General features: G+C 43.2%; 1 protein-coding gene across 1 annotated transcript; it reads right to left on the bottom strand.

Annotated features, from left to right (window-relative positions):
- Nucleotides 1–6955: 6955 nt before the first annotated feature.
- Nucleotides 6956–25401, bottom strand: KPNA7 (karyopherin subunit alpha 7). Its single transcript, XM_028088559.2, has 10 exons — nucleotides 25318–25401; nucleotides 24210–24338; nucleotides 20055–20137; nucleotides 19327–19595; nucleotides 17629–17711; nucleotides 15442–15705; nucleotides 13744–13977; nucleotides 12555–12737; nucleotides 9336–9482; nucleotides 6956–7069 (listed from the first exon to the last, which is right to left on the bottom strand). Exons 1-10 carry the CDS (start codon nucleotides 25381–25383, stop codon nucleotides 6956–6958), a joined length of 1572 nt encoding a protein of 523 aa, XP_027944360.2. The 5' UTR covers nucleotides 25384–25401.
- Nucleotides 25402–25617: the final 216 nt, after the last annotated feature.

The following is a 25617-nucleotide window of genomic DNA, read 5'->3' as shown; positions in this document are numbered from 1 at the left end:
GTTCCACGAGTTGATTGTTGCAGGACAAGATTAAAATCACACCACATTTTGGTTTGCTTCCTGTTTGGCCGTGAGTTTCTTACATAATTTTTTACCTGTTATTTTTTTTTTTAAGATTTTATTTATTTGACAGAGAGAGAGACAGCGAGAGAGGGAACACAAGCAGGGGGAGTGGGAGAGGGAGAAGCAGGCTTCCCGTGGAGCAGGGAGCCCGATGCGGGGCTCGATCCCAGGACCCTGGGATCATGACCTGAGCCGAAGGCGGACACTTAACGACTGAGCCACCGAGGCACTCCTTACCTGTTATTTCTAATTGCCTTACTTTCTTCTTATTGATGGAAGAGATTTATGTTTTCTTCATCAAGTTATGAACATAATCTGGCTTCTTAGTCATTCTGTTACTTTGGTCTATTTCATTTCTCTCATTGAAAACATTCTATCTGGAGATGTCTTTCTGTTCTAATAACGAACAAACAGATTTCCAGCCTCACTGTACAGCTGTTATCCTGGGATTGCATTTCAATGGACTTCTGAGTTGATTCCACTATTTCTTGTATCTTATGTTTTTCTTTTTGGTGATGATGGGGGGGGGTGTGGGTAAGATTGTTCTCACCCTTTTCTGATGGTGTACATTCTCAAGTAGCTTACTTAGAATGTACTTGAAAGGTAACTCTCCTGAGTTTATATCTGAAAATACCATTGTGCCTTATATGACTATAGAATTCTCAGTTGTAATTTTCCCTCAGAACGTTCAAGGCTTTGGGGCGCCTGGGTGGCTCAATCAGTTAAGCGTCTGCTTTTGGCTCAGGTCATGATCCCAGGGTCCTGGGATCAAGCCCCACATTGGGCTCCCTGCTCAGCAGGGATCCTGCTTCTCCCAGCTCTTGCTCTCTCTCAAATAAATTAAATCGTAAAAAAAAAAAAATAAATAACTCTCCAGGCTTTGTCCCATTATATTCTACCATTCAGTACCCCCAGAGAGAAATCTGATGTTAATCTCATTCTTTTGTACATAACATCGTTTCTTTCTGGAAATTTTTTGGATCTTCTATTTATTCTTGGTCTGAAATTTCACAACATTGAATGAAGATATTCATCTTTTTCTCATTTATTCAGCTTTGCGTTCCAAATGAGTCCTTCAACTCAGAGATTCCTTCAACCTAGAGATTCCTTCAATTCTGATAAATTTTCTTTTCTGATTTCTTTGATAATATCTCTCCCTGTGTTTTCTCACTCCATTTTTTACTTTTTTTTTTTTTTTTTGGAACTCCAGTTATTCAGATGGTGGGCCTCCCAAATTGATCCTCTCTCATTTTTCTCCCAACTTTTTCATCTCTGTTCCTTTCTAGTCTATAGTCTGAAATCTTATGTTTATCTTCAAACCCTTCCCTTGAATTTTGTCCCGATAATTATTCAATCTCTGAGATGGTTCCTGTTTCATAGCATCTTCTTGTTTAATGCCTGCAGTCCCTATCTTCTCAAATCTGTTGAAATATAGAGTAATTCCTCTAGCTTCTCTGAGTTATGTCTGTTTCTCCTGGGGACAGTTGTTTCATTCACCTTGGTCTTTCTCTTTTATCAGGCTGGTTTTCTTCTTGTGCCTGATCATGCATACTTAAGAATGAGAGCCTAGGTTAATTTTTCTGGACAAATGGTTCCGATTTCTTAATATATATATATATATATATACACACACATCTGTGTGTTCCCATTAGGATTCTCCTATGAATAGATTAGCTGACTGGGTGTCCCACAGAGTGATAAAAGATTTAACTAGGTGGGTAAGAAGAAATGCATTCTGATTCTTGATCTTGTGTACATGACTTCTTTTTACTCTCTTGAAATTTGTAAGATCTTTTCTTTTCCCAGTTCTGAAATTCTACAATGATGTGCTTTGGCAAAGGTTAATTTTAATCCATTTTTCTGGGCTACCCACTGGAAACTTTAAATTCGGAAATGCCTACTTCTGCTTTGGAAAATACTCTTGAATTATTTCTCTGATAATTTCTATCCTTTGTTTCATTCTCTACTTCTGGAATGCCTCTATTCAGATTTTGGATCTCCTAGACTTCCAGATTTATATAACCTCATCTTTTCTATGTTTTTATCTTTGTCATCTTGCTCTACTGTATGGGAGATTTCCTCAACTTCATCATCCAACCCTACTGTTGAATTGTTCACTTCTACTATCATTTTTAATTTCCAAAAGTCCTTTTTGATTTTGGACTTTTAAAAATAGCATCTTATTTTTGCTTCATGGAAGCGATATCTTATCTCTTGAGTATGCTGGTATTGTTTTTTGTTTAATTTTCTTTCCTTTGCTTGGCTTTTCTTTCAAATCCCCTACCAGCACTATTTGTTTTCATCTCTATTATGTCAGAAGGCTTCCTCAAATGTCTGGTGGTTCTTGATCTATTTATTTAAGTGAGGTACTAAAAAGCTGATCAGAAGTGGGTACCTTGGGGTAATCTAGTTGGGTTGTTTCCTTGTGGAACTCACAACGTCAGTGTCTTTAGGTCTTTCCTCTTTGGGAAGGTCATATTTCCCAGAGAAAGATCTTCTAGGCTCCTGTGTGGAAGATATACACCTGTCTGGTAGCATTCCATTTACCCAGTAGGGTGTGGGGTAAGTGGGGGCTCACCATTCCCTAAGCAATTTACTTAATCCCCCTGCACTCAGCATGAATCTACTTTTAACCTTGCCCAGTGTATTCTACTACATAGACCTTTTTTTTTACCCAATTGAGGAAACAAACTTCCAGTTTACTATCCGGGGAGGGAAGGGTCAGATAATCAGCTTTGTGGAGTAAAAGGATATAATGGTTTTAAAATTTTTTTTAATTATTGGGAAATTCCTATGTTCACGGGGAAAAAAAACAGAAGGGTATAATACCCACCCCCCATGGCCCCATCACCAGATCCACCAGCCATTATCACACTGCAGGTTCTACCCTATATCTCTCTCCCTCTTCCATTTCCCTTATCCCATATTACTTTGAAACAAATTTCAAACATCATTCCATCTGAAATCATCCAGTACATACCACTGAAAGATAAGGACTTTTTAATAAACATAACCTCTACATGATCATTCAACCTTAAAAAATTACCTGTTTTGATATCAAACCTCCATTCAATGTTCAAACTTCTAGTTGTCTCATAAATGTCATATGTTTTATTTATTTTACATTTGTTTATTACAATCAGAATAGAACTAATAATCCACACATTCTGGCTGGTTAAATCTCTAAGTTTCCCTCATGTGCAATTTTTTCACTGGAATTTATTCAATGAGGAAACAGAATAGCCTTGCAGAGTTTCTTAGAGTCTGGATTTTGCTGATTGCATCTCTGAGGTGTAGTTTAACACTTTTCTCTGTCTTCTGTATTTCCTGTAGGTTGGTAGTTGGATCTAGAGGTTTAATTGCTTCTATTGGTCTATCTTCTAGTTCATTAATTCTTTCCTGTCTGCTCCATTCTGATGTTGAGCCCATCTAGTAAACTTTAATTTCCATTATTTTATTTTTTAGTTCTAAAATTTCCATTTGGTTCTTCAACTCTTCTTTTTCTTTGCTGAGACTTCACTGACCCTAGGCTATCATCTGAATGATGTCTTTTAAAATGTGAACACATGGTAGAGTGGCAGAGTGGGGTAGTCAGCCTCCAAGGTGGCTCCCAATGATCCCTGTTTCCTCGTCTTCACATTCTTGTGCAGCCCCTCCCACATTCTAGCAGGGTTAGTCTGTGTAACTAATAGCATATGGTGGATGTGACAGTATATTAACTTCTGAGATTAGATTATAAAGGACTGTGGCTTCTGTCTTGAGCACTCTTTCTTTCCCACGTACACACTCTTAGATCACTTGCTGTGGGAGAAGCTAGCTCTCCTGTGGTCAGGAGATTCAGGTGGTCTATGGAGAGACCCATGTGATGGAGAACTGAAGTCTCCAGCCAACAGCCATGGACAAACTGAAACCTACTACCTACCACATAAGTGAATTTTGAAGCACATCTACCCCCAGTTAAGCCTTCAGATGAAAATGCAGTTCTAGCAGAAGCTTGAATGTAATCTCATGAGACTTTGAGCCAGACCCACCAGCCAAGCTGTCTCCAGATCCTTGACCCACAAAAAATGTGTGCATTAATAGGGTTTTTTTTTTTAAGCTGTTAAGTTTTAGCAAAATTTGTTATATAGCAGGTAATACATCAGGGTTTGTACCTGAGTCTCTGCTCTACCACTTAATAAAAGATGCAGCACATACTGAGTAACCTTCTAAGCTCCACTTTCTTTCATTGGAGACTGATGACCATTTTTGCCACACTTAACTTTTCAAGGTTATGAGTTGCACATAATATATGAAAACATTATACAACTAGTAATTTACCAAACACAACCTCCCTATTTTGCAGATAAAAACCGAAAGCCCAAAGAAATGAGAAGAACTGACAGATGAAGCGTTAAGGAACAGAGAAATTATAGGATTTGTCCAGGCTTCAACGGTTTAGAAAAAGAGCCAGGACCAGAACCCACAGCCCACAACTCCACATCTGGTTATTTTTGCTACTATGCCTAAAATATCATGTGCTATTATCATTAAACATGGTCATTCCATGTTTCAGGAACATAGACACCAAGTAAATTATGGATTGTAGGGTAGACGGGAGAATTGCGTTTCTTCCATGGTACATGACAAACTTGGGGTTAATGCAAGAGAGTCAGTTGTTCCAATTCAGCCTTTACATCATAAAGCTGACATAGGGACAGTTACTCCTTTCTGCTGCTCTGCCAGTCATCCCAACACACCGCCTCCAAGCACATGGGCACCCAGCCAGAAGGTGACCAACAACACCTCTTTGCACCTAAGCCACGTACAATAGGCAGATAGCTCCTTTAAAAACAAAACAAAACAAAAAAAACCTCGCTAGACAAGTTGGTATCAGTATCTCTACACTACAAATGCTCCTTTGTTATGCAATTTTAGTAAAAATAGTTGACTGGGAGAGGAGAAAAAAGGCTAATAGTATTTTGAGCCAACAAGGTCAGACCATTTGGGCAATGACTAACCTCTACAGGGTTTCAAACTTTTTTCATTAAAAACCTTTTTTAAGGTATTTTTGTAAACCACCTTACCTTCTGCCTTCCCCTCAACTTCAGTCTTCTGATGGGGGGGAAAGGGGGCATTTTAAAATGTTGAAAAAGATAAAAGAAAAAAAAGGTATATGTGGACTCAAACTGGAAAGTAAACACAAACATAAAAACAGCTGTGTTGATGGGAACACCCTGCTGGCTCAGTCTGTAGGACATGTGACTCTTGATCTCAGGGTCATGAGTTCCAACTCCACATTGGGCATTGAGATTACTTAAAAATAATCAATCCAGAATAGTTGTGTTGAAGTGGTGGGATTTCTTTTCCATTCTTAGTTTTGTTTTTAATTTAAAAAAAATATTTATATAGAATATATAATAACTATTATATATACCATATAGCAATATATACGATTTGTTATGTTACTTGTGTTTTTAACTTAAGGTTCAAACTTGATACAGTGTCTATCTTGACAAAATGGGATTTAATAGATCTTTTGGATTTAAATAACTAGTTACAGTTTAGTTTTTCACCCCATGTGTGTCAGTTAAGATTCTTCAGTTGCAAGCAACAGAAACTAATTCTGGCTACTTAAAAAATCTGTTGTAAGAGTATGGGAGAGCAGGGGCACCTGGGTGGCTCAGTCAGTTGAGTGACCAGCTTTGGATTTTCATTCGCGTTGTGATCTCAGGGTCATGGGGTTGAGCCCTACACATCAGGCTCTGCACTCAGCAGAGTCTGCTTGTCCCTCTTCCTCTGCTCCTCCTGCTGCACTCATGCTTGCATTCTCTAATAAGTAAATGGATAAATAAAATATTTTTTTTAAAAAAAAGGAGTATGGGGGAGCAGACAGGACCAAAGGGAAGCCTTGGAGAAGCAAAGGCAGGTAACCACTGAGAAGGTCTACTCCACTGGGTGTAAGGTCCTGCTGCTGGAGTAAATGAACACTTGCCAATTATTTGTTTCTTCTGCACTCAATCCCTGGGTCTAAGATGCAAAGTCCTTGTCAAGTGGGATTCTGCTTGGTCAGAGATGTACCAAGCTAGGATGTCCCGAGTTGATGAACGAAAGAGGGAGTTGAAAAGGATTTCCATGTAGGAGAGCAAAACACTGAGGATCCCATCCCACCAACACAGCTCTCAGCAGCGAGCATGGTTACTCCAGAAGTTGATGAGGATGCTTACTGGAATATCTAATGTCCACTAAATCGCAGATTTGTTCTCACCACTCGATGAGATGTTTGGGAGAACATGAGTGGTCTTCCAGCAGTATTTTAGATAGACTCCCACACAGCTTTCCTCCTCACTTGTCAAGGACCAGCAAAGACCTGCTTTGGGCATGACATTTTGGTGTGATGCTTTAGAGCCACAGTAGAACTTGATCCACCTCTACACTCAGATAATACAAATCAAGTCCAAGCCTCCTTAAAGTGTATCCCACATCCATCACAACACTGCCTAGTATCGCATTCCTAGGTCCTTCCCAACCTACTCTCACTCTCCTTTTAACTATTGTCCACACGGCTTTCCCTGAAGAATGTTCTGTATTAACGGGCATTTCATGACAATGAAAAGGAAAGGGGAAAGAAATATAAGAATTGCTGGTTAAACCAAGTCTACAAGTCAAAATTTGTCTAGATAGCTATAGACCGTTCTACTCTGTTCTCAGGGTCTTCAAGATCCTTAAAGGTAACCGCTGAACCACACATTCTTAGGAGATGACTTCCACATGACTTTAAGACATAAGCAGTTTAAAACAGCATTTTTGATAGATGGAGGTGAAGGTGTCGACAATTTTATTAACATTTAGTTTAAAAAGCTTTACACCTGTGCCATGCCAAGACATAGAAGGTTCTTAAAGCAGTTACCCATTAGGGTTTGCTCCTTGGTTTAGGACTCGTGGGGTCTTGGTATTGTTTTGTTAAGTGGTTTAAGAATTCATGATCTTGGTCCAGGGCTGGTAATACTGTGCCACTTTCTTCTCCCTTCAGGGAAGAAGAGACAGTATTATACCTGTAGGCTCTCAACATATTATTGCTGCACAGTTGACTCCTTAACATCTTCTGTGGTTTAGCAATTTGCTCTAAAATTGGCCTCAAGTCTCTCTCAGAGGAGAGGAGCATGGAAACATTGCTCAGGCTGGATCTTAAATGCAGTTTGTGTGTGTGGTAAAACATACATACCATAAAATTTTCCATTTTTAACCATTTGCTCAGAGGCATTATGTTCACATTTCTGTGCAACTACTACCATCCATCTGCAGAACTTTGTCATTTCAAAATGAAGCTCTGTACCTATTAAACACTAGCTCCCTATTTCCTTCTCTCCCCCAGCTCCTGGCCCTCACCATTCTACTGCGTGTCTGAGTTTGACTCTTCTAGGTCCCTGATGTAAGTGAAAGTGCACACTATTTGTGTTCTTATGTCTGGCTTATTTTTAAGTGCAGTTTTGATGCACAGAACAGTGCCCTTATGGTGAGTAAGGACACAGCATATGTAGCTGTTACTTCCAAATCAGAAGTCTTTAGCCCGGAGCCCTTGGATGAGTCCTAGAGATCTAAACCTCCTTTAAGAGATGGGTTTCCTAAATTACAAGGTGTTCGTAGGAGTCTTAACCCAGAAGATGCCGATTGCTGTTCTGGGTCCTCTCTGCTTCGAGAGCATCCTCTTGGTCCCAAGCCAGTATTGGCTACCTACCGTCAGGTAGCAACACACCACGAACCTGGTCATATTTACTGTATGGCTCTGGATTTTGCTGATTCAAGTTTGATGCCTCACGTGGTGTCATTCACTCTATAAACCCCTAGCCTCCTGGCCACTTAAGAACTTTGAGCTCACCTTCTTCCTCTGAAGAATATCTAATGCAAATGCAACACAAAACCACAACGAGATACCACTTCACACCCATTAGGATGGCTATGATCAAAAAAACCGACAAGAAGTATTGGCAAGGGTGTTGGAAAAATGGGAACCCTCATGCATTGCTGGTGAAAATGTAAAATGGTGCATTCACTATGGATAACAGTATGGTGGTTCCTCAAAAATTAAAAATAGAACTACCCTAAGACCCAACAACTCTACTTCTGTATATACACTCAGAAGAACTGAAAGCAGGAATTCAGATATTTGTACTTCCATTTTCATAGCAACACGATTCACGAGAGTCAAAAGAACAGTCCAAGTGAATATCTATGACGAATGGATAAACAAAATGTCATCTAGCCACACAGCGGAATATTACTCAACCTAAAATATAAAGGAAATTCTGGCACCTGCTGCAACACGGATGAACCTTGTGGGCCTTATGCTGAGTAAAACGAACCAGTCATAAAAGAACAAATACTGTAGGAGTCTACACTTAGAATAGTCAAATTCACAGAGATGAAAAGTTAAATGGTGGTTGCCAGGGGTTGGGGGGGTGTAGGGAAGAAGGATGGGGAGTTAATGTTTAATGGGGACAGAGGTGCATTTTGCAAAGATGGGAAAGTTCTAGAGAGGATGCTGGTGATGGCTACATAGCAATGTGAAGGCACTTGAGGACCCTGAACTGTACACTCAAAAGTGGTTAAAACGGTAAACTTTTATGTTACACATTATAATACACATTTTATGTTACATATTATAATAAAAAAAAAAAAAAAAAGACACCTGGGTGGCTCAGTCAGTTAAACGTCCAACTCTGGATTTCAGCTCAGGTCATGATCTCAGGGTTTAAAGAAGTGTCTAGTGCTGTCTGATCATTATTCCCTGCTCCCACAGAGAAGTTAAAAGCCCTGTTTACAGTTTATTCCAAACCCCATCTTCTGGGAAGAGACAAAATGTGTTAAGTATCAAAATGTTTGTCAAAAGCCGAGCCTGCCTTAGTTGTGTTTCTCAGTAAAATAAATAAACAAATAAATAAATAAAAATAAATGATCACTTCAGCATCATATCCCGTCCATCTGTCCAACCCCATCAAAAGAAGTAAGGGGTGAGGAGCAAAAAAAACAAAAACAAAAACAAAAACGAAAAACAAAAAAATTCTAAACCAGAGGCAGCAGGACAAGCTTTTTTGGGACTAAAATGGTCTCCAGGAGCCAGGAAGCTGCCACTCAAAGGCGGCCCAGTCAGCATGGATGGGAGAGAAACTCAGAGCTAAGTCACAGAGAGAAGCCCAGCTCACAGGAGGAGCATGGGCACCTGCCCAGTGATCACCGGCTAAGGCGGCGCGCCAGGAGGTGTGGGCACTCCTTTCCACTCTGAAGTCACTTACCTCAGAAAAATGGTTCTCGATAATGTTCAAAGCAGTCAGGGCAACCTGAGGGTTCTCGTGGAGTTGCAAAGCCTCAATTTTATCAATGCCACCCATTTCCTCTATCAGAAGACACAGGTTTTCCTTCTCTGAAAGCTTCTCCGCTGCCTGTGGGCATATAAGGAAAAGCAAGACTCTGGGCAAAAGCCCTTCGGAGGTGGAGCTGCACCCCGGTGGAGTCAGACCAAAGGCTCCTGTTCCAGACTGGCAGCCACAGTTCTTCCCTCATTAAGACTGCAGGATCAGGGACACCTGGGTGGCTCAGTCAGTTAAACGTCCAACTCTGGATTTCAGCTCAGGTCATGATCTCAGGGTTGTGAGATTGAGCCCCATGTTGGGCTCCGTGCTGGGTGAGAATCTTTCTCTCCCTCTCCCCACCCCCTCTTATCTCTCTCCTCTTAAAAAAAAAAAAAAAAAAGATTTCAGGATCTTCCTCCCCTTTTAGATAATTATAGTACATATATTTAGGTTTATATCATTTGCACAAAATACAATTTTTGCCAAGTATGCTGCCCTCCATAAATACATTGCTGTTATTGTCTAATAGGTATCTCCCTTATAATTAATGGAAATTGTTTAAAATACAGTTTGAAAGAATGTTCAAGTAATGCTATTTAAATGCAGGTGTTCCGGCCCTGCCCTCACCTCTTAAGGAAAAGCTTTAAGAGGTAAGACTAAGGGGACCCTTAGTAACACCACGGCAAATAACCAGGTCCCTGGAAACAAGTAACATGAGTGGATTTAATCCAATGCGGATCATTGGATTTATCATCTAGGGCTATTCCTTCACTCAAACACTTGTACATATACCGTGGGCAAGGCCTACAAAACTAGAGATCAAGATGTGATTTAGAAAAGGCCTTTTTGTAACTCACGTTCTTGGGGCAGACAGGTAAATAATTGTTGTAGTACAGAAAGCAGAATATAGTAGATGATCAGTGGTTTACGTTATAGAAGATGTGCATAAAAGGCTTGGAAAGTAGCACATGTTCTTGATGAACAATGCTGTGCCAGGGTCAACCATAGGATCATCATGGCGTTCCCAAACCAAGAAGGGGCAAGGACAAAGATGTGAAGGAATACGTGTTGCATATTAGGAGAAGAGGGAGTAATTCAGCTAAACAGTCTATTTGGAGGAAGTGAAGAGAAATAAAGAAAAGGCTTTGGTGTCAACTCCTGAAGGGCTCTGCTCTCTATTTTGTGAGCAGTAATAAGAAAACCCCCTGTGGTTCAAATTAAGCATGATTTAGGCCACACTGTCTACCTGATCAGAGGGTGCACTGTGTGTCTAAACCCTGCCACACCCTAGTCCTATCCGCAAGTCCAAAATGAGGTTTTTGGCTTTGAGTAAAGAAGCCGAGGCAGGACCAATGGGCTAGGTTAGCCTCAGACAGAATGCTGGAGAGTGTGGGATGACCAAGGGCAGTCAGAGCTCTGGAGAAGGATTCTGGATGTCGACACCACAGCAAACGGCCCCAAAGTCACTTCAGAGAATTTCGGCTACACTCTGCCGCCCATCTGAGGCTCTCTCCTGCCTCATCCTCCTAACCTGCTATTAAAGTGCCTCTCTCTGGTCTATCAGATGCGGTTTTCCCAGACTCCCCCCAAGGGGAAAAAAAAAAAATCCCAAATGTTTAGTTCAAATGAAACAGATGAAGTTAAATTTCTAAAGCCCACAAGTGCGCTTTCACAAACGTGTTACGTCGTTTTATGCAACCTTGTCTATGGGCGGCCAAGTCTCTGTTCTTCATCTGTGTGATTTGCTCAATCATAGGGTCTAATTGGGTGCTCTTTCAGTTCTGTTCCTGACTCAGGTCAGTTCTTTCCAAGACAGTTACATGAAAAGGATGCTTAAAGTGAGCTTTTAAAAGGAGTCCCCTCATGTTACTTTGAAATTTTTCAAACAGCTTAGTTGCATATAAAAGGACCTGAACCAGATGAATATAGCCAGCCCTCAAGATGGCCTCAGATGATCCCTACGTCCTGGTGTTCGACACCCTTGTATAGTTTCCTCCCATGTTGAGTGGGGTTGATCTGTGTAACCAATTGAATGTTGTTGAAATGACTTCCACGGCTAGATTATAAAAGCCATTGGGGCTCCCATCTTGCTTTCCTAGATCATTTGTTCCAGAGGAAGCCGGTTGCCATGATGTGAAGACACACATATGGTCCTATGAAGAGGTCCAGGTAGTGAGAATAACTTTCCAGGCATGTGAGTGAGCCATCGTGGAAGCTGACCCTCCAGCCTCCATCAAGCCTTCAGATGAGACCAGCCCCAGTTGACACCTCGAACCTCCTAAGAAACCCTGAGCCAGAACCATCCAGCTAAGCTGCCCCCAGATTCCTAACCCCAGAAACTAGGTGACATAATAACTGTTTGTTCTAGACCACTAGGGAGTAATCAATTATGCAGCAATATAGAACTGACACCAATGGTTTATGAACACTGGCTTTCTTCCAGAAATAAGGCTTTTCTAGATCTCTAATTCAAGTCTCTGGAGTCAGTGTGAAGATCTATTCCTACTGCTGCTCTTTCGAGCGTATCCTATGTTTTAGCCTTCTAAAAGAGCCGGCCATGTGGTTCATGGACTCTTTCCCCTGCTTCGAACCTTTGACTGGTTTCTCCATCTCACTCAGAGTAAGCTGAAGTTCTCCCACACCTCATGTGATCTGGATGCTCGGAGCCTGACTACCACCTTCTGTCCATTTGCTCCCACTCATCCTCGAGTGCTCTTCCCCAGATATCCACAAGACTCGCTCACTTCACTCCTCTCAGGGCTTTGCATAAATGTTCTTCCTGAGACAAGTTTCTCCTGACGACTACATACAAGGGATCACCATGCTCTCCCCGCTCTGAGCCATCAGTGACGGTCCTTTTAGCAGATAAACTCTCAGCTGTTGTGTCTATTTCCCTCTCCGTTAATACATAAGCTCAATCAGAGCAAGGACGTTGTTCTGTTGTATCCTGAGCATCTGAAACAATGCTGGGCACACGGTCACTCATCTGAAAAATGAAGAGGGACCTTCTTTGAAAGTCCTCTTGTTTTTGTTACCCATAGGATACCAGGAGGAGGGGGGAAGGAGTGGAAAGAGAATCCACATGTGAGTTTTAAGAACCAAATTAAATGCCTCAAATTTGGAGACTGCTCTTTACAAACCAACCTGCTTAGAATAGCTCACCTGGAGGATAAAAGAGATAACATCAAGGATGATGATAACAATTTTGGTGTCTTGGATGGTAAGCAGATTCACCAGTGGCTCCAGGATGCCAGCGTGGACAAGCTGGATCAACTGGTCTATGGTGCCTCCAGTTGTGAAGTTAGCCACGGTCCAAACAGCCTCTTTCTGGACTTTAAATTCTCCCTGCAGAAAGAGAACGTTTACATTCTTTATAGATCCTGAGGAACTTAAGTACAGTGATGCTAACTTTGTTCAATTTCTAGGTAGGCTAGGGACAGCCAGGATGGTCTGTGCAATGTACATAGAACACCTCGGCATCCTGCCTCTAGTTCCTGAGCAGAAGACAGCATCTTTGAGAAGCCCAGAAGTAGGCAGGCAGACTTCCGTGGGGCCTTAGAGGGAGGTTTTAAGTTTGAAGTAGACTCATTTCCTTAGGTCAGGTTATGGGGGAAATAGGCATTATGCTTGGAATTTTAGGTTACAGTGACCTAGGTCAACATTTCTGGTCTTTCTGTCGCAGGAAAACGATGGACAAGAAGCTCCCTAGCTACAAAGCTGAGCACACAGAAGTGACCTCAGGGGACTGAGCCAGTGTCACATGTAAATGATTTAAACAGAGCTCATCCAGTCAAAGGTGACAAAAAGAAACGCTGACCGATAGTAGTTGTCCCAGGCAAGGGAAGTGGGAATCAGGAGGAAGAAGGAAGCTTCATTGTATTTCCACTTTTATATCTGGATTTTCAGTGTATATCACCACTCTAATTGATGTGATTTTTACACTGAAAAGGCCACTTTCTTCAGCGTATATCACCAGAACCTCATATGTTTTTCCTCCTAAAACAAAACCAACCCCCCCAACCCCGCTTTTGGCAAGTAGAGGGGATGGCACGTTCTTTTAACACTAAAGATAAGCCAGTATTTACCAGCTCAAGATTTTTTCTGAATATTGGAGCTGTGGGGGATCACCTTTTCATTGAACAATGCCTGTTAAGTCTCCTAGATCTTTAATGGGTTGTCCCAAATGGGATGCCTCTTCTTTTTTCCAGGGAAAGTTAGGAAACCACGGCTTCACAGCTCTGTTGTGATCTCAGTTAATTTGCTTCTTAGCCTGTCTCCGAATTACTGAAGGAGTTCAACACAGGGCCAATCGGAAAATAGCCTCATCACGGACACGGAGCGCACCACTTACGTTTTTCAGCAAAGCCACCAAAGGAGGTAGCATGCCGCAAGCTATTAGCCGCTGGATGTGCTGGTGAGGCCCTGCAGCCACGTTGCTCAAGGCCCAAGCTGCCTCCTTCTGGATGGAGGACTTGGGGTGCATCAGGAGCTGGGGCAGCACGTTCAGCATGCCCGCGTCGATGGCCACCTGGGTCTGGTGATCCGTTCCCGTGACGATGTTCCCCACGGTGCGGAGGGAGGGGGTCTGGAAGAGCAAGGCTACACGTGTAACCAAGCATTGCAAACTTATGGTAACAGAAGGGGACCATCACACCAAGCTCTGCGCATTCCCCCATATTTGTCACGCAATGTTGATGGCGCTCGGGGAAACCCGTGAATAACGATTAAATCCATGATCCCTATTAATTCAGCACATCCATGGCCATTTGCCTAGTTTAAAGGTACTTGCTAGCCTCTCAATAGTTCCGGCTCACGTAAGAGAGAGGTCCAGGGATGCCTTTATTAAGAAATAATGCTGCCCTTTTTGTATCCTTACGCTGGGAAAATCGGCAAATTGATTACAGGGTTTATAATGTAATAACTTCTACCGAATTTGTATTTAGCACCAGTGTCAAGTTTCTGTTGTATATTTAATTGGAGCTAATGAGATCCCAACGGCATTTTTTGTTGTTGTTGCTGTATTCACAAACTCCCTCTCAACTCTGAAGGTCCGCAGGATGGATCTGCGATCGGGCTCAAGACAACCATCCTCTGAGGGCTGACTGTGCATTTATTTTTGTTTCTCTGCACCGCAGTGACTGCCCCCACACAGACCATCAACAGTTCTAGAGTTTTCCTAGCCTTTTATGCTGGGTATTTGCTACTCAAGTGAGAGGTGAAGTAGTGCTGTAGGCCCATCACAGCCTTGGCAGGATGACTCCAAATGGGCCCTAGACCCCTCAGGACAAGCAGCTTCTTATAGTCTCCTTGTACCCTCCCTCTCCCCAATACCATCCCCAAACTAACCTTGACGTCTGAGGAATACTATGCTAATCTAGGCATAGAGGATCACTAAGGCTGCATAAATATACAACCCTAGCCACAAAGATCAAAAGGGCCACCCACGTTTCAAGGCATATCTTCAAGAAGCATATTATGTAAGGGACAAGTTTCATATCATAGCAAAGTATTTGATGTTAGTTTTTTTTTTTTTTTTTCCACTTTACCTACACTGAAGTAGTCTAATAACAAACTGTGGAGAGGATAAGAGGGAATTTTTTTTTATACCTGAGTTAAGAAATTCAAATGTTACAAACTTTATGTTTGTACACACATGTGCGCGCACACACACGTGCACACGCACACACACTGTGTTAGCCAACTTGTTAACATCCACATGCACAGACCCCCAGAAGGAGAGGCCACAAAAGAATAGTTTACTGGGTGGAGGGATTATTTTAATTTGGTGCTTGTCTAGATTTTCTAGTTATCAGATTAAGACAAGTGAGTTATTTAACATCTACTAGGACTTCAGATCAAAATAAATTCAAGTCTTAAGCTAGAGAGTAGCAGAGACCAGGGAAATGTAGATGACAAGCTTTGTTCTAGATAAAGTATGAGACCCAACTGTGGAAGACCAGAGTTGGGAGAGGTCTTGTTCAAGGGAGTATGACTCACACATTCTCACCTGAAGGCCCAGACAGAGACAGACAGGACCAGGGACATTTACCAAGACATTGAGCTCTGAGCTGGTCATGAGCTGGACCAGCCTGGGCAGGACCCCCATGTTGACCACTTGGCTGATGCGCTCGTTGGAGCCATCAGTGAGGTAGGACAGGGCCCAGCAGGTGTCCGAGAGAACCTCGCTGTCTTGGTGCTGCAGGAGGTGGGACAGGACAGGCAATATCTGCTTCACAGCTTTCACAGAAGGGTAAGGGTTCTTGTTCCGGCACAAGTTGGACAAGGTCCACGTGATGTTCCGCATAAATGTGATCTGTAACAAGGAGAGTGCTTCCAGCATTGGGTGCAAAGGAGGAAAAATGCCAATGGCCTGGTCTTTGCCATCCCTGATCAACATTATTAACCAGCATGAAGCAAAGCATTTGAGCTTCGTGCAGAATCTGTTCTCGACAGTGACGCATACTAGGGAGACCAAATGTTAGGTGGAGGTTTCCTTGTATTCTTCCAAAATCCGCCCCCCCCCTTGACTCAGCTGATGACCAATTTCATTTTTCATTGACAAAACAAACATGAAGCAGGAGTTACTTGGTCTGCCCATCAGCCAGTCACCCTACCGACACGTGGTAACCACATTCCTGATCTTTGTGGGAGGGTCAGGCCTCCTACCCCACATCTGGATCCCATTTTTGCCTTTGAAGATTCCCTTCCCAAGATCACCTCTCCCCCCTGATCCCTCCCACACTCTGGGACCCTCCACCTCTCTAGCCATCATCCTGCCTCTATTTTTCCAGAGTCCACCCTCAAGGATGCATCTCTATTCACGGTCTACCTGGCAGCTTCCCATTTGTTCTTCCACTCCTTCTGGTCTGATTTCTGCCCCTACTTCTTTGCGTTGAGTGATGAAATTGGCTTCTTCCAAGCCACCAAATCCAACAGCTGCTTTTTCAGTCCTAAAGTTACTGCCCCTCTTGGCAGTCTTTCGTACCCCCCTTGGAAAAGCTCTTCTTGGCACCTATGACACCACACCTGCATGTCTCTTGCCAAACGGGCTGTTTCTTCTCAGTCTTTTGGGCAGACTCTGCCTGACTTCTGACCGTCAGAGCCCTCGAGACTTGGTCCCAGGCTCTACTCTAGGTCAGGGGTTGGCAAACATTTTCTGCAGAAGGCCAGAGAATAAACACGTCCAACTTTATGGGCCATAGGGTCTCTGTTGCAACTAGTCCTCTCTGCCCTTGTAACATTACAAAAGCCACAGACAGCATGGGTATAAAGAAATGGTGATGGCTGTGCTCCAATAAAACTTTATTTACAAAAGCAAGCAGCTGGCCCCTGCTCTAGTTGATCCTGCCTAGCTGGATGACGGATGCACGCACAATCATTTGGACTGCACTATCCATCCACCTGATCTTGCTGCAATGGTGCCTCTTACTCGCTTCAACTTAACACGTATAACTAACGCTCAGCTTCCTTCTTCCCTCTATCTTCCCCATTTCTCTAGGAGGACAGTCATCTAAACAACCTAACCTGAAACCAAGGGCATTCTTACTTCTTCCACTCCCCCGTGTCCAGCGTGGCAGCATCCCAGCTCCCTCCACTCTCACTTTACAAGCAGCCAGAAGGGTCTTCCCAAAAGATCAGATCACTTCACTTCCTGCTTGCCTCTGCCAGCAGGTGGATGTCTAAGTCCTTCATCCTCCTTGTCATCTCGCTCTGCTCTCTCCTTGCAAACTCCTTAATCATGGCAGCCTCTTACTGGTCCCACCATGTCAGGTTTTCTCCCACCTTGAGGGATGGGTATTCCCTGGGCTTTTTGAAGCTACCTTCCCTTCATTTTTGTTTGGGGCAAATCTAGAACGAACATTTTCCCAACACTTCCCTGTTGTTGCTACATCAATCAACTTTGACTTTAAGCTTTGAACCTAGACCCGGTACCTAGGAACAAAACTCGTCACCCATTAACTGCCTGCGCCCCCATCTACTTTTGCAGGATTGTAAGCTTAGAAAAACTTTAATGGACCTCTTCCAATGCCCCCTGAAGAAAAATTAGCACTAGTGGCCCTTGGGGCCAAATGAGGATCCATCTCTGCCCAATGTGATATTCAGTCCTAGGCCTTGCTTATAATTGCTGTCCGAAGGGGCAAGGCAGCAACCGTATGACCTAGCATTGACTTGAAAGTACTCCCCCAATTTCAGAAACTTGTTACCTGGCTAGTTCTTCTACTTTAAAAATACTTACTGGTATGGTTGATGAAACGAGGGCCAGCAGATGTGGAATGGCATTGCTCGAGATAACGAGGTCTCTGAATTCTGGGCCATCACCTACAAATAGATAAGAATGTGACATTCGGGGGACATCTGGGTGGCTCAGTCAGTTAAGTGTCTGCCTTCAGCTCAGGTCATGATCCCAGAGTCCAGGGATGGAGCCCCCGCATCGGGCTCCCAGATCAGCAGGGAGTCTGCTTCTCCCTCTGCCCTTCACCCCACTCATGCTCTCTCGCTCGCTCTCTTTATCTCAAATAAAGCCTTTAAAAATTAAAAAAAAAAAAAGAATGTGAGATTCTAACAGGGAGCAAAGAGAATCCTGGACTAAGTGACTAATTTTTTAAAACCCTGTGCAAGGGGTGAGAAGCCAAAACACATTCCTGGGCTGGACAAGTACATAGGGTAGCCATGAACTAGATCCTGGGTCTCCATCATGTCAGTTGGGTAGATGGGTCAAACGTGAAAAGCAGACACCACATAGCAGCGACCATTATAAGCAGTCTGTGGACACCTAAAGGAGCCAGCCAATGGGCCCGGGAAGTGCCCTCAACACTCTAAATGCTGGTGGCACTGCACAACACAGTTCTCAGGAAGATGAATTTGGCTATTGCAGGCCAAATGGTCTTTCCAGGAGACTCTGGCATGAGCTGGAAACTTCCCAACGCAACTCAGAATCTAGCCTGGGAGATGGGTCAATGCTAGCCACCTGCTATCTGCTTCTCAGGCAAGAATACCAGTTTGAGACCTTAGAAGTCTACGTTTATAATTCTTCAACCATGAAGGCAAGGCATAGGTTACTTTACACTACCCAATTTTGCCTGTTCCTTACTGAACCAAGCAAAATGAGAGACAAAGTCTCCGCACTCATTATACATGTTATACATGTTAAATCCTTTCTGCAAGCATTTAACAAGCAGACTTATTTTATATTCTGTGTTTGCTAATCCCAGTATCTGAAGTCCTTGGAGGTCTAATCATACTGTTTGTTTCTGCTGACTCAGTCATGATGGGTTGTTGATTCTCTGAACTTGAAACTGCTAATATTTGGCTGATTTTAATTTGTCAAAATCCTGAGGGGCCCAATTGAGTTCATATCTCCCCAAGAGCATCGTATTTATATTCAGCCAGGAATCCTGGAGCTTCCAACCCTGCAGCATTAACTCCTCATTTTATGCTTTCCTGGACCATGCAGGGAATACAGCATCAAGCCCCAAATTCACAAGGCCATTTTGGGACTGCGTTTACAGGCGAGAACTTTACCCCACACTGAGCACACACTTTTCTGGTATGTTCCCTTGGCAACTTTCACTGGAGGTAGAATTCTGTCAGGCTCCTGGGTGACGCAAGGGTCTGTCCTAAATCCTGCACGAGTCAAAGACTTGTCTTTTGTTCCTGAAGCCATTAAGACCTGAGGCTATAGGATCCCGGTATTGACAGATGTCACCAGGCAGCCTGCAGCTTCGGTACACACTGCATCATCTGGTCGCCACTTTAATTGTTGGCCTCCGAAATTGACTCTGGATTTTGGAAAAGCCTGGCATACTTTTTCCAACGTTTCTAGATATTTATACTGAGAATACTGAATCTTTATCTACCCAAAGAACTCGCATAGCATGCCAGACACCTGACCCACTGGTTTCCTCCCCCACCCCACCCCAGGGGAGAGTCTCACCTGCTATATTACCAAGAGCCCACACTGCCTGTTCACACACAGTCATGTGGGGGGAAGACAGGAGCTCAACCAAGGGTGGGATGGCCCCACCTTCCACAACCGCTTGAGTCTGCTCTGAAGTCCCGGAAGCAATGTTGGTCAGAGCCCAGGCTGCCTCGAACTGCAAGCAGGGCTGAGGTGACAACTTCAGGAACTCCACCAGCCTGGGAATGAGCCCTGCTTCAACAATCAGTTTTAGAGGAGGGTTCCTTTCCTGGGACAGCATTTTCCTTTGCAATGAAAAAGGGGAAAAAATTATAGATATACACATACACACGCACACACACATAAGTCATGTGAGGCTGGTATTAAGAACCTTCTTTATAAATGTTCTTGGCATTCCCAGCTATCAGATGAGACTAACATCTGGGCCAGAGCTACTTAAGATCCTAAAATCCAGCCTATAGCACTGTGCAGTGACAAAGCAACATTTTTCCCTTTAGGTATTATCTATGAGTTGAGATTCCTATAGAGGCCAATTTAAATTAAGCAATTCATCTCTGACAACACTTGCATATCTTAAGTTGTCCTCAAGGATGGTATAGAGGAACAGTTTAGTCTCGCTTTCGAATGGACTTGCCTCTTCTTATATTGTGTGGGCATTTTGCCACTGCCACAAAACCAAATAGGCCACTGGAGCTCATTTCTAGCTAGGAACCTATAAACTGCAGAAGTCTCTCTGGCAGTACCTGGCTTCCTGGGTGGCCTGGAAACATAGGTCTGGATCTGAGGCATTCACACCATTGATTATTTCTTGCAGGGTGAGGCTGACCTGCAAGGAGACACACATTTAGGTCAGAGTCTCTGCCCACAGGAACCATGAAGGTCATCTAGTCCAGCCATCTATCTGATTAGAACAGGCTGGCTTGGACAATATGTCCCAATCTGCACATTGGTCTACCTTAGGGGAGAGAAGAATACTTGGTGGTCTTATAGGTCTCATGAATCTGTGAGACACCTCCCCATGCTCTGGGGAAGGGGTAATTCCTATCATCACTTGGATCCCCACCACCTTTTCATCCCCTGCAGTAAGAACATGTTAGTGATGACCAGAAAAAATGGCAGAGTAAGGACCTCCAAAAATGCTCTCCTCCATAAAAACAAGAAAACCAACACAAGTAGATCAACCTTCCAAACTCTAGAAACTGACCAAAGGCTTGTAGCAACTTTTCTTTGAGCCATAAAGAAATTGTTCAGGAAAAACAGCTAATCTCAGGAAGAAGTCTAGGAAACAAAATGCATCAACATATGAACAGGATTATACATCATGTCCAACCGGGATTTAATCCAGGAAGGCAAGGGCAGTTCAACATATGAACATCAGTATAGCAGGTCATATTAATAGGATATAGGGGGAAAAGCACACAATCATCTCAGAAAATGTAGGATAAGCATTTAACAAAATTCAGGCACACTCCCATGATAATAAACATTCAGCAATCTGGAAATAAAAGCCAACTTCCTCAACCTGATAAAGCCATCTAATAAAACCCCAGACAGCTAGCACCATACTTAATGGTAAAAGATGGAAAGTTTTCCCCCTAAGGTCAGGAACAAGACAAGGATGTCCATTCTTGTTGCTTTTATTCAACATTGTATTGGAAGTTCTAGACAGACTAATTAGGTAAGAAGAAAAAAAAAGTCATCCAGATTGGAAAAAGAAAATTATTGCTATTTGCAAAATTCAAGAACTTATATATGGGAGATCCTAAGGAATCCCCCCCCACACACAAAGAGAGGTTCAGCTAGGCTTCAGGATTAACATATGAAAATCACTTGTATTTCTATATACTAGCAACAAACAATCCAAAGCTGAAATTAAGAAAATATTTTTATTTTCAATGACATCAAAAAGAATAAAATACTTGGGGGGCGCTTAGGTGGCTCAGATGGTCAAGCGTCTGCCTTCGGCTCAGGTCATGAACCCAGCATCCTGGGATCGAGCCCCGCATCGGGCTCTCTGCTTGGCGGGGAGCCTGCTTCTCTCTCTGCCTCTGCCTCGCTCTCTCGCTCTCTCTCTCTGACTCTAATGAATAAATAAATAAAACATTAAAAAAAGAATAAAATACTTGGGAATAAATTTAACAAAAGTACATGACTTATATGCTGAAACTATAAAAAAAAATTAGAGGGGATCTAATAAATTTAAAAAATACCCATGATCATGAATTGGAAGACTTAACATTGTCAAGATGGCAATACTCTTATAAATTGATCTATAGATACAGTGTAATCTCCATTAAAATCTGAGCTGTCTTTATAGAAGAAATTGACGAGTTGGTTCTAAAATTTATATGGAAATGCAAGAGATCCCAAATAGCCAAAATAATCTTGGAAAAAAAAAAACTAAGTTGGAAGACACTTCCCAATTGCAAAACCTACTACAAAGCTACAGCAATCAAGTCTGTGTTGTGCTGAATACGATACACATATTGATCAATGAAAGAGAATCCAGAGTCCGCAAATAAACTCTCACATTTACGCTCAATTGATGTTAGACAAGGGTTTTAAGGCCATTCGATAGGGGAGAGGATGGCCTTATGATGCTGGGACAACAAGGTATCCACATGCAGGACAATGAAGTTGGACCCCTACTCACACCATTTACAAAAATTAACTCAAAATGGATCAGAGGTCTAGACAAAAGAGCTAAAACCATAAAACTCTTAGAAGGAAACAGACATAAATCTTTGTGACCTTGGAGCAGTCAATGGATTCTTAAATATGATATCTAAATCACAAGCAACCAAAGACAAAAGTAGACAAATTGAGCAGTTTCAAAATTTAAAACTTCTGTGCTCCAAGGATTCTACCAAGAAAGTAAGAAGACAATCCACAGAATAAGAAGAAATATCTGCAAATCACATCTGGTAAGGGTCTAGTCTCCAGAATAGACAGAATAAAGAACTCTTACAACTCAATGATAGAATGACAAATTACTCAAGTTTAAAAATGAGCAAAGGGTTTGAATAGACATTTCTCCAAAAAGATCTACAAATAGCCAATACGCGCATCAAAAAATGATCATCATCAGTCGTTAGGAAAACATGTCAAAATTGTAACAATATGGCCCTTTGTACCCACTAGCTACAATCCGAAAACAGACAAGTGTGGCAAGAATGTCAGAATGTACAATGGTACAGCTACTTTGGGAAATAGTTTGGCTACCTATTTCCTTCCTATTTTTACTGTAAAAATCACCACAAATTTAGTGGCTTCAGACAACACATTCTCTCAGTTCTGCAGGTCAGAAATTCATCATCAGCTTCACTGGACTAAAGGCGGGGCTGGCTCCTCCTGGAGGCTCTGAGGGAAGAATCTGTCTCCTTCCCTTGTTCACCTTCTAGTGGGGCCCCCTGCCTTCCTTGGCTTATGATCCCCTCCCTCCATCTTCAAAGCACAGCATGCTAATCTCTGCTTCTGTGGTCCTATCACCTTCTGCTCTAACTTGTCCTTCACCCTTATTATAAGGACCGATGTGATTGCACCGGGCCCATCCAGCTAATCCAGAATAATCTCCCCATCTCAAGATCCTTAACTTAATCACACCTACAAAGTCCCCTTTGTCATACAAGGTAACATTTACAGGCTCTGGGGGTTGCGAGATAGAGATATTTGGGGGGGAGGAGCACTATTCAGTTTACCACAAGCAGTTCCTCAAAGAGTTAAATGGACTAATCATAGGACCCAGCAATTCTACTTCTAGGTATGCTCAAGAGAATTGAAAACATGTCCACACAAATACTTGGACACAAAGCAGCATTATTCATAATAGTCAAAAAGTGGAAACACAAGTCCACCAACTAATGAATGGATAAACAAAATGTGGTATATCCATACAATGAAGTATTTTTTTAAGATTTTATTTATTTAAGAGAGAGAGAGAATGAGAGAGAGAGAGCACGAGAGGGGGAAGGGTCAGAGGGAGAAGCAGACTCCTCACTGAGCAGGGAGCCCGATGCGGGACTCGATCTTGGGACTCCAGGATCATGACCTGAGCCGAAGGCAGTCACTTAACCGACTGAACCACCCGGGTGCCCCCATACAATGAAGTATTAATCAGCTATAAAAGGAATGAAGTACCAACACATGTTATAACCCGGACAAACCTTGAAAACATACTGAGAAAACAAAATAAACCACATAAGGCAACTTAGAGAATGTGTACAGCCATTCTGTTTGAGGACCACCACTGGGTCATCGGGTCCACTGGCCCAGATTGCACTCACCTCTGCCCCATAAGAGTCCTAATCCCCGCAGGGTGCAATGATGCATGTGGATGGCTAAGGAGGGACACAGATGGTGACAGATCATAAAAGGCACGTAGATACAAGTCTATTGGAGTCAAAGAAGAGAAACTCCCTCATCAGGTCATTCCAGAAAGGATTTGCAAAAACAGTGCTGGCCTGCAAATCAGCCCAGAGCTTGCACTGAGGGAAGTTGGGGTGGATGGGGAATGGAAGATAAAGGACAGCATTCAGGTCCCAGGCAAGACTTTGTATGATGAGTGACTGGATGCTTCTAACGGAGAGAGAACATTCGTAACCCCTCATTTCCTGTTTCTGCCAAGCGGTGGCAAGTGAATTTCCATTAGAAGCAGCACCTTGCGTACCCCACGCTGCGCAGGACACAGATCCCAAACTCACAGCCACAAACCGAATGCCCTTTAGCTTTCTGAAACCACCAGCTCAGCTCTAACCATGATCTTTCCACCCCTTTCCTCAAAGACTCTCAATTAGAACTTGCAAGTTCTGAATCTATTAAACATTTTCGAGCCAGAGAAACTTGCTAAGGACGTGTTTCTCACACACCCAACTGTCCTGAACGCCACATTGCCAATGTACCCCTTTGGTTAGTTGTCCAGAAGCTGGGTCAGGGGAGAAATTGGTGATATTTCTTCTCTTTAAGGCCTGCTCATCTTTCTTGGCCTTCCGGAGCTCCAGGCTGACTGCCATCCGCTGTTGCCGCCTCATCTAGTGAGGAAAAGAAAGAATTGGAGCCCTTTAGAGCAGGGAAGTCAGGTTTTCACCACATGTAGCTTTTAGAACTCTCATCAAAGCGTCAGATTTCACTCTTACAGATGCAACAGGCTGGAAGAGTTAAGATCACACAGTAAATAGTCTCAGCATGGTTTACTTCTTCTGCTTTCTCCTACTATACCACATCCACAAAAAAAGTCACCCTTCTTCCCAAAGTGAAGGAAGCCTATCTACAGTCTTGGCAGGCCAGGAGTCTCTCAGCTGCAGAGCCATCTGAGCAAAGCATCCCATTGCTCCGAGTCTGAGCCCATCTTCCTCAGTGCTGATTGGCCCCTGAACAGCAGGCCTGGGCCTCCCAACTTTGGGGATCCAGGCAGGTCTGGGGACTATGAAGTCCATGAAGACAAGCTTCACATGACCCTGACCATTTCCACTGTTAGGGATCAGTCTACAGGCCATTCAAGCCTTGATCCAGTCCCAGGAGTCTTACTTGGATGCCAGACTGAGGGAGATTAAAATTAAAAACACAACAAAATATACCCTTTTTTTTCTGGGATCAGAAGAAACTCATAGACTTTAGTAGCATCGAGAATCCTGGGGGAAATGATCTATTCTTTAGATTAGATCTCTATTTTGCTATATTTGCTTTGTCATCCCCATATCCTGATCTTCCACTCTATTTTTTTTTTTTTTACACAAGGAGCGCTCATGTGCGTGAGCGTGCATGCACGTGAGCAGGGGAAGGGCGGAAGGGTAGGGAGAGAATTTTAAACAGGCCCCACCCCCAGTGTGGAGCCACCAGGGCTCAATCTCACCATCCTGAGGTCACGTCCTGAGCCGAAATCAAGAGTTGGATGTTAAACCAACTGCACCACCTAGCCACCCCTGCTCCACCCCATTTTTGATGCGTTTCAACCATGAGATTTTCACTACACTGCTCCTCCATAGAGTGAAGTGGTGGCTGGGTACTCACAGACGCATCTTTGCCTCGGTACTTAAATTTTCTCAGCCTCTCTTCAGGAGCATCTAAAGTTGGCATATTGACTGGAAGCAGTAAACCACCTGCCGGTAAGACAGTTGTCAAGAGAGTGTCAGTGCCCAGTGTGTGGGTTCTTACGTCACCGCCATCCTTGCTCTAAGCCCTGGAAGGGCTCATAGTGGATGGGAGAGCAGCTTCCATAGGCATTACCACACTGGCTCAACAGGCAGCGAGCACCATGGGAGCCAGAGGCCAGCCCTGGGCTGCAGGAGGGAGGGATACCTCTTGGAGTCA

Source organism: Eumetopias jubatus, unplaced genomic scaffold (assembly GCF_037043125.1).
Source record: "Eumetopias jubatus isolate StellerSeaLion01/CBP00866 unplaced genomic scaffold, mEumJub1_p1.0 scaffold_12, whole genome shotgun sequence".
NCBI lineage: Eukaryota > Metazoa > Chordata > Mammalia > Carnivora > Otariidae > Eumetopias > Eumetopias jubatus.
The sequence above is the reverse complement of the archived record's forward strand: the minus strand, read 5'-3'. Positions and strand labels throughout refer to the sequence as shown.

What these genes read in the sequence shown, in the direction of transcription:
- KPNA7 (XM_028088559.2), bottom strand. Translation starts at nt 25,383, where the DNA reads ATGCCAACTTTAGATGCTCCTGAAGAGAGGCTGAGAAAATTTAAGTAC. An exon ending in CTGGACAACTAACCAAAGGG is followed by an intron (nt 20,138 to 24,209) that starts GTACATTGGCAA and finishes GTCTCCTTGCAG; the next exon opens with GTCAGCCTCACCCTGCAAGA. An exon ending in GGCTCTTGGTAATATAGCAG is followed by an intron (nt 17,712 to 19,326) that starts GTGAGACTCTCC and finishes ATCTATTTGTAG; the next exon opens with GTGATGGCCCAGAATTCAGA.